This window comes from Mobula birostris, chromosome 13 (assembly GCF_030028105.1).
Source record: "Mobula birostris isolate sMobBir1 chromosome 13, sMobBir1.hap1, whole genome shotgun sequence".
In the NCBI taxonomy this organism is placed as follows: domain Eukaryota; kingdom Metazoa; phylum Chordata; class Chondrichthyes; order Myliobatiformes; family Myliobatidae; genus Mobula; species Mobula birostris.
In genome coordinates, this window is record NC_092382.1 from 53094070 (window position 1) to 53103492 (window position 9423).

Sequence of the window (9423 nt, forward strand, 5' to 3'; positions counted from 1 at the left end):
CTACCTTCATACAAGCAAGGACAGAAAACAGGGCAAAGTAAGTATACTTATTTATTCAGTAAGGTACGGATCAAAGTAGCTCCCCCACGGCAAGCCAGGACGGAGATAATGAGGAGGAATCGGTGAATCTGTCTTTGATTCTCAGAGAGATTCATGAGTTCCGACAAGATAACAACAAACAGCTGGAAGATATTAAAGGAGAAATAGTAAAAACTCTGTGTACGTACATCTATTGAAGCTTCTGGACACATCTTCAGTGATGTTCCTGGAATCATCGGGTGTTTCGGGTCTTTCAACATCATACAACCTCCTCCAGGTGACCCAGCCGGGGCTGATCAGGTCCCAGCTTGTGTCCAGATGGCTAGCTACTTACGAATCCATGGCTCCCCTCTTTTGAGCCACAGCCATCTTGAGGCCCTCTCTGCCGCATCAGTGGTACTGCGGATGGCTCTCCTCTTCCCCTCTCCCTCGATGCCCAAAATGCTGAAAGCTCTAACTAAAGAACGGGCTACGAATCCCCTGCAACCAACCTCCACTGGGAGACACCTTGCTTTCCATCCAGCCTGCTGACAGTTGCTGACCAGTCCTGCGTACTTGGAGAGCTTCCTTTCAAAGGCCTCCTCCAAGCTATCTTCCCATGGGACTGTCAGCTCCAGCAGCACCACTTGCTTAGTAGACTCAGACACTATGACAACGTCTGGTCGCAGGGTGGTGGCTGCGATATGGTTGGGGAACTTCAGCTGCCCATCAGAAGTACTTGCATAAATAGGTAAACTACCTTCATACAAGCAAGGACAGAAAACAGGGCAAAGTTAGTATACTTACTTATTCAGTAAGCTATGGGTCAAAGTATTTGGTAAGTACATTTCTAACTCTTCTGGCTTCAGTATTGTTTCTGTCTGTTCTGAAATTGTTAGGTTGTGTGGGGGGGGTTGCGTTCAAGAAAACAATGAAATGTCGCGCTGCCGCCATCTGTTCTGGCACGTCATGACAGCGTTTTTAAAAATATCCGTTTACCCCGTCCACACTGCTTTGCGCAATCGACGTTTACAAATTTACACACTCCGGAGGGCGTTGAAGAAAATCTCTGTTTTTGGGGGAGGAAAACACCATTTCAGTGTGGACAGAGGGTCAAAACGAAGACAGAAAGCTTTGGTTACGAATTTATCCAGTCTAGTGTGGACGTAGCCTTAGATGAGTCAATTGTTTCATTTTCAGCATTGCCAGATTCATATATTTTGACAACAACACTCACAGATGCTGCCTGCTTGACAAAATAAGGCTTTATCATATTTATGTGTACCACCTGTGTTAGTTGACGTCGGTCGGGTGTTTTAGTAACATAATTCGCATCATTACTTTGAGAGACTATTTCATATGGTCCATTGAATTTCGCCTGAAGTGGATACGTCAACATTGGAAATAGGGCAAGCACCTTATTCCCCACCTCGTATTTTCTTCCGCAAGCCCACTTATCAAACCAACACTTCATTTTGTTTTGAGAAATCTTTAAGTTTTGTCTCACTAGACTACAAGCTTGGTGTAGTTTATTTTTGAACTTCAAAACAGTCTAACAGGTTAACATGTACATCCCCATCAAACCACTGTTCCTTTAACAAGGCCAAAGTTCCCCTCACTCTATGACCAAATACAAGTTCAAAAGGACTAAAGCCCAGTAATTCCTGTACCGGCTCTCTTACTGCGAACAAAAGCAAATGTATTCCTTCATCCCAGTCTTTTCCATTTTCAACACGGTATGTCTTAATCATTGTTTAGAGGGTAGAAGGAAATGTTTCTAAAGCCCCTTGTGATTCCGGATGGTACTCAGACAATGTAATTTGTTTAGCTCCCAGTTCATAAAATACCTGCTGGAACAATCCAGGTGTAATATTACTTCCTTGATCAGACTGGATTTCTTTAGGTAAACCAAATAAAGTAAAAAACCTGTTAAGAGCTTTCGCCACAGTTTTAGCTTTAATATTTCTGAGAGTTATTGCTTCTGGGAATCTGGATGCAGTACACATAATATTTAGCAAATACTGATGGCCAGATTCAGTCTTTGGCAATGGGCCAACACAATCCACTATAACTTTGGAAAAGGGTTCACCGAATACAGGTATAGCCAGAGTGGGCCACTGGGGTGACCTGATTAGGTTTACCCACAAATTGATAAGGGTGACAGGTTCTGCAAAAGGTCACAACATCTTTCCTTAAATTAGGCCAATAAAATTGTTCCATAATCCTGTTTACCATTTTATTCACTCTGAAATGGCCACCTCAGGGCATACTGTGGGCCAAAGCTAAAATTTTAGTCCTATAAACTTTAGGGACAACAACTTGGTGAACAATTGCCCATTCCTCACTCACAGGTATAGCAGGTGGCCTCCACTTCCTCATTAACACTCCATCCTTGAGATAATAGCCAACTGGTACTTTCTTAATCTCATTATCTGAGAAAGCTGTTTCTTTTAAAGCTTCAATCTCAGGGTCTTGGTTCTGTTCTGCTATAAACTCCTTCCTAGACAGGAATAAATCTTTCTTATCAGACTAACTACCTGAGTCCTGTTGAAACAAAGAAGGTAGAAGAGTCCCTGATAAGTCATCATAACCTGAATCCCGATTTTGGCTGTCATGGGTATCAGAATCATGCTGCACAGAACTGTCTGCATTGGCAGACTTTTTAGCCATACTTTGAGTTACTGCGCAGGAAGGATAAATGTTAAAATCCATCTGTGGGTCGTCAGTGGTTGGCTTAGTTGTCAACTGCACTGCAGGAACGACTTTACCATCTGCCCGGTCATTCCCTAACAGCAAAGTAACATCTTCCACCGGTAAACTGGAGCATAATCCAATCTTAACAGGTCTCGAAACCAACCCTGACTAAAATTACCCTGTGCAGTGGCACAGAAACCATGCCACCCCCAATGCCTTTAATAAGATTTACCTCACCTATGTTAGTCTCATCATCAAACTTTAGAACACTGTCTAATGTAAGTGACTGAGAAGCCCCAGTATCTCAAAGAATTTTCATAGGTACCAGGGTTGACCTTTCCTTTACTAATACAAACCCATCTGACATAAAGTGATCGAATACCTTCTGAACAAGAGGAATTCTGCAGATGCTGGAAATTCAAGCAACACACATCAAAGTTGCTGGTGAATGCAGCAGGCCAGGCAGCATCTCTAGGAAGAGGTACAGTTGACGTTTCGGGCTGAGACCCTTCGTCAGGACTAACTGAAAGAAGAGCTAGTAAGAGATTTGAAAGTGGGAGGGGGAGGGGGAGATCCAAAATGATAGGAGAGGACAGGAGGGGGAGGGATGGAGCCAACAGTTGGACAGGTGATTGGCAAAGGGGATATGAGAGGATCATGGGACAGGATGTCTGTGGAGAAAGACAAGGGGGAGGGGGAGAACCCAGAGGATGGGCAAGGGGTATAGTCAGAGGGAGAGACGGAGAAAAAAGGAGAGTGAGAGAACAAATGTGTGTATAAAAATAATAATAAATAACGGATGGGGTACGAGGGGGAGGTGAGGCGAATACCTTCTGAACTCAGTCAGACCTCTCAGTCCTTAACTGAGCCTCAACAGAATGTGGGTTTATAGGTGCTTCAACATACTGATCACAGGCATTTGGAACTGACTCCTTTTCCTTTATCTTCTTCAGGATGGAAAAATTAAGACATCATATGACCAGCTTTCTTACAATAGTAACAAGTAAGACCAGAATATTTCTCCTTCAACTGCTTCCCTTCATCCTTACTCTTGTTATTAGTTCCAGCATTAATTTCTGGTTTACCCTGGTTATCCCTGCTACTCTTTTGGAAGCTTTTATTCAGGGTGAACTCATGAGTTATGGTTAAAGCAAACTCATCTGTGAATCTAGCAGACTCCTGCAAAGTGGCAGCATCCTTTTCATCTAAATATGTCTTTATGTCATCAGGGACGCACCTTTTGAATTCTTCAATTAAAACCAACTCTTTCAAGCTGTTAAAATCATCATTTACATTTTTATATATGTGCCAGTGGTCAAAACACACAAACTTCTCATAAGCAAATTTCATACAAGTCTGGTTCAGAGATTTCCTCAAATTTCTAAACTTTCCAACTCGTAAGCTTTGAGCACAGCCTGTTTCACTGTGTCATAATCAGCTGCTTCATCAACTGTCAAAGCACAGAATAGGCTTGCTGAGCCTTGCCCTTAATTACACTTTGTAAGAGAATAGGCCAACCCTCTTTTGGCCACTTTATACTCTGAGCAAACTTCTCAAAATGCTGAAAGTATTTATCAACCTCTGCCTCATCAAATGGAGGTACCAATTTAACTTCCCGACTGGACTCAAACTTATCACCAGAGTCTAACACTAGACCCCTTTGCTGCAATCTCTCTTATCTTTTCCAGCTCAAACAGCCTCTGTCTTTCTGCTTCCTCCCTGTTTTTCTGCCTCTCTAGCCTCAAACTGCCTCTGCCTTTCCACAGCCTCCATCTTTAATTTTTCTAACTTGTACGGGAGCTCAAGCTCACTAAGTTTACTTTCCAGAAACACCTCCAACTCTTCCACTTTAAACACACCCTCATATACATAATGTTCAGCTATTGTCCTCTGCATCTGTGCCTTCCTCATTGTTTATTTCACCTTAGCAAGTTCTAACCTTTTAGCAATACTCAACAACTCAATCCTTCTGGCGTCTTCTAATGCCTCAGAGGTTGGTGCTTCCAGAAATCTATCAACATCCATTGCTGGTGATTTTCCACACACAAATAAATCAAAAGGGATTTCCCCAATGAAATTGATAATTAATCAATCAATATGCCCCCAAATTTGTTCATATCCCAGACGCAGGCCCTAATTTTGTTACGAACCGTAATGCTTTAGAAACGAACCAGCAGCAATAGACTGGAGTCTGGTTTTGATGTGAAAACCACTATCTTTATCAGTGTCTACTTATAAATAATAACTTAAGCAAGATAAACAAAAGTTAACAGTGTTACGTGTATATATGTGTGGAAGTATTACTCCCAAGCTATTGAACGCAGGGGAAACAAGGCTTAGGGTTTTGAGATGATAAAGTATGAAAGTTCAATTCATCCATGGAATAGGTGATGAGACAGAGATATTTGTAATCCAGGGTAAATGTCCAGAGGAGGGAATCATGTCGAATTCCACAGGTTCCACGGTGGTAAAACAAGAGAACAGTCGCTGTAGATTTTATCCGTCATCGTTCCAAATCCACATACGAATTATCACCGAAAGTGACTTGTCACAAGGGGTATCGTCCTCAAGTGAATTCCCACATCACACGCAGTCAAGGGTTAACACACAACTGGTCTTCACAGGATACCCCAAATCCAATCCACTCCTATAGTTCAAAAGAGGTGATAACCACACATTCGATGTACACTGAATCGATAATTAACCCACCCTTGTGGGCATAGGAAAGTTCTAAACAGTGACCCTTGGCCACTAGTTCCTTTGTTTCGATCCTTCCATTTTACCTCCTTCGTCTCTGTCTGACTCTGAGTGTCCGTGTCCTCGGTTAAATCTAAACAAGCTGCAAGCAATGTAAACAAGCCGTAAGTCAGACTGATTCACCTTCTTAATCTCTCTCTCTCTTTTAAAATGAATGTCCATAGCAAACAAAACCAAGGGATTCATAACAATGGCCACTCCCCAGTGTGAACTGACTGGTGTGCCAGTAGTTTGGAAGATTGAGTGAATCCTTTACCGCATTCTGAGCAGGTGAACGGCTTCTCCCCAGTGTGAACTCCCTGGTGTCTCTTTAGGTGGGATGCATGAGTGAATCCCTTCCCACATTCTGAGCAGGTGAATGGCCACTCCCCACTGTGAACTGACTGATGTGCCAGTAGTTCAGATGACCGAGTGAATCCTTTCCCACAGACTGAGCAGGTGAACGGCTTCTCCCCAGTGTGAACTCGTTGGTGTCTCTGTAGGGTGGATGAGTGAGTGAATCGCTTCCCACAGACTGAGCAGGTGAACGGCTTCTCCCCAGTGTGAACTCGCTGGTGACTCTGTCGGGTGGATGAATCAGTGAATCTCTTCCCACAGACTGAGCAGGTGAACGGCTTCTCCCCTGTGTGAACTCGCTGATGATTCTGCAGGTTGGATGACTGAGTGAATCCCTTCCCACATTCTGAGCAGGTGAACGGCTTCTCCCCAGTGTGAACTCGCTGGTGACTCTGCAGGGTGGATGACTGAGTGAATCCCTTCCCACAGACTGAGCAGGTGAACGGCTTCTCCCCAGTGTGGACTCGCTGGTGTCTCAGTAGGGTGGATGACAAAGTGAATCCCTTTCCACAGTCCGAGCAGGTGAATGGCTGCTCCCCAGTGTGAATTCGCTGGTGAGCCATTAGGTCAGATGACTGAGTGAATCTCTTCCCACAGACTGAGCAGGTAAATGGCTTCTCCCCAGTGTGAACTCGCTGGTGACTCTGCAGGTTGGATGAGTGGGTGAATCCCTTCCCACAGACTGAGCAGGTGAATGGCTTCTCCCCAGTGTGAACTCGCTGATGACTCTGCAGGTTGGATGACTGAGTGAATCCCTTCCCACAGAATGAGCAGGTGAATGGCTTCTCCCCAGTGTGAACTCGCTGGTGACTCTGTAGGGCAGATGAATCAGTGAAACTCATCCCACAGACTGAGCAGGTGAACGGCTTCTCCCCAGTGTGAACTCGATGGTGTCTCTGCAGGGTGGAAGAGTGAGTGAATTTCTTCTCACAGACTGAGCAGGTGAATGGCTTCTCGCCAGTGTGAACTCGATGGTGTATCTGTAGGTTGGATGACTGAGTGAATTTCTTCCCACAGACTGAGCAGGTGAATGGCTTCTCCCCAGTGTGAACTCGATGGTGTTTCTGTAGGGTGGATGAATCAGTGAATCTCTTCTCACAGACTGAGCAGGTGAACGGCTTCTCCCCAGTGTGAACTCGCTGATGTGTCAGTAGTTGAGATGACAATGTGAATCTCTTCCCACAGTCCGAGCAGGTGAATGGCCGCTCCCTGGTGTGAACTCGCTGGTGAGCCATTAGGCTAGATGAAAAAGTGAATCCCTTCCCACAGACTGAGCAGGTGAACAGCTTCTCCCCAGTGTGAATATGCTGGTGACTCTGTAGGATGGATTACAGTGTGAATCCCTTCCCACAGACTGAGCAGGTGAACAGCTTCTCCCCAGTGTGAATGTGCTGGTGACTCTGTAGGGTGGATTACAGAGTGAATCCCTTCCCACAGACTGAGCAGGAAAATGGTTTCTCTCCTGCGTGAACTCGCTGGTGTAACATTAGGTCAGATGACCAAGTGAATCCTTTACCAGAAATTGAGCAGATGACCAGCCTCCGATTGGTGTGTCCACAGGTGGGATGACCGACTGAATCTTTTCTCACACACAAAACAGATGAATGGCCTTGCACAGTGTGATCTTGCTGATGACCCTCAACTGAGATGGCCAAGTGAATCCATTTCCACTGTCTGAGCAGGTGAATGGCCTCTCCCCGTGTAAAACGACTGGCATGCCAGTTGGTCAAATGACCGAGTCAATCCCTCCCCACAGTCTGAGCAGGAAGGATGGTCGATTGAATCCCTTGCTCCACTTCTTAAATATCTAGACAGAGACAGCAAAACTGGCGCGTCGTGTTTGAGATTCCTGTAGACAAATTCCTTCTTGTGTTTAACCTGTAAAAAAATTTACAAAATACATCAATGGGTGTAGGACAACATTTCAGATGAGATTACTTGAGTTGCCAAGGTTTGATCTGGTATTACTGTTAGTGAAGTTCAACCCAAGTTGAAGAGAGAAATTATCTTCAAACTGGGCACAGTGCTGGCATCTGGAATGACCATCAATTCCCTGATGATCTTCCTGTCTCTGTAAGAATGGGGCATTTTGCTGTCTCCAATTTGTGCCTTGGGTCAGTTTGACTCTCTCCATTGGTATTATTCCCTGTTCCTGCTAAGCTGCATGGGTGCCTGGCCCCTCTCTTCAGGTCATATCCATCACCCCCTCCAACTCCCAAATGATCTGGAATTCATCCATTTCTAGCTCAAACTCCCTAACATGCAGGGTTACAAGCTGCAGCTGGACGCACACCTAGCAGGTGAGGATGTCAAGGACACTTGAAGTCTCCCCACCTTCCCACCAATGTCCCATCTAATTTGTAATGAGCCGTGTGCCAAAAAATCTTGGGCTGTGCAATTTTTACCCAGTGACAATAATATGTGCACACTGAACTTTAAATAGAGGTATTCATTTTAACAGCTAGTAAATCACTGTCAATAAGAACTTTGATATCCTCTGGATTTGATCAAGTTCATCTGCACTTTCACACAACCTACGTAGCAGGCCTGTAGAGGGTTAGGAAGAATTTTCTCACTCCAGCTTTTGCACACCATCCATATCTGATTTGCTTGCTAAATGACACTTTTAAAAGTCAGATTTCCAAATATCACTCCACTTCCTCCCACTTGCAAATTCTCCAGCAACTTTTGCATCACCACAATAAACACAGATTCTGTATCGTACATAAATATTTCCCCTGAACCCTCCCCCCAAGTGACTGTCGGTGCTGAGCTTATTGATGGCAATGCCAATGAGTATGAAGGGAAAGGCAGTACTCTGTCCGGCACATTTGTGATGTGAAAGCTACTTGTTGCCCAGGACAAAAGTGTTTGATATAATTATGTACCCAGAGAGAGTGGGTCAAAACGTGTTCTCACGAGTAGAAAAGTCCAGAACAAGAGCAGGTAGAAGAAACAACACACACAAAATGCTGGAGGAACTCAGCAGGCCAGGCAGCATCTAAGGAAGAGTACTAATGCTGAATTCCTCCGGCAATTCGTGTGTGTTGCTTGGATTTCCAGCATCTGCAGATTTTCTCTCGTTTGTGATAGGAGGTAGAACAAAGGTGATTTAAAAGATTTGTTCCCTTTCTCCGAGTTCCCAATCCTTGCATTTAGACAGCTGGAGCTCAGCTCTGTTTGAGAGATCCATCGGTTCCCATTCCCTCACCAGCCGGAAGCTCCCCGGGGTCCGTGTACGGGTCGTGGGACTGAGAGAGAGAGGGAAGAGAACAGGACTGTCCCGGGATTCGGGTCACGGTATCCGGAGCTCACAGTAATTATCCCGAATTCGGTGTTGAAAACCCCACCAGCAAACTGTCTCTTACCTGGAGCCGATTTTCCGAGGCCTTTAGTGTACTGCGCGCATGCGCGATATTCGGGAACAAACATCAACCCTGACGTCTGCGCATTTGATCGGTGCTTCAGCGACGGCGAAAATTGTTATGCCGAGCTTTCTGGGTAATCACGGTGCCATTAAATGTTCCGGCAAGCTTCTGTTCCATGTCCAGACCTCAGTTTTTTTTTTGTGTAGAATACCCAGTAGCTGTTTTAACACAGAAAGCGGATCCCATAAAC

The 9423-nt window shown here is 44.9% G+C and overlaps 1 protein-coding gene across 1 annotated transcript; it reads right to left on the reverse strand.

The window, feature by feature from the left end:
• Window positions 1-3217: 3217 nt before the first annotated feature.
• LOC140207615 (uncharacterized) lies at window positions 3218-9220 on the reverse strand. The gene is made up of 2 exons (XM_072276159.1): window positions 9174-9220; window positions 3218-7683 (listed from the first exon to the last, which is right to left on the reverse strand). The coding sequence occupies exon 2, from the start codon at window positions 7038-7040 to the stop codon at window positions 5652-5654; it is 1389 nt and encodes a 462-aa protein (XP_072132260.1). The 5' UTR covers window positions 7041-7683; window positions 9174-9220; the 3' UTR covers window positions 3218-5651.
• Between the last annotated feature and the right edge of the window lie 203 nt (window positions 9221-9423).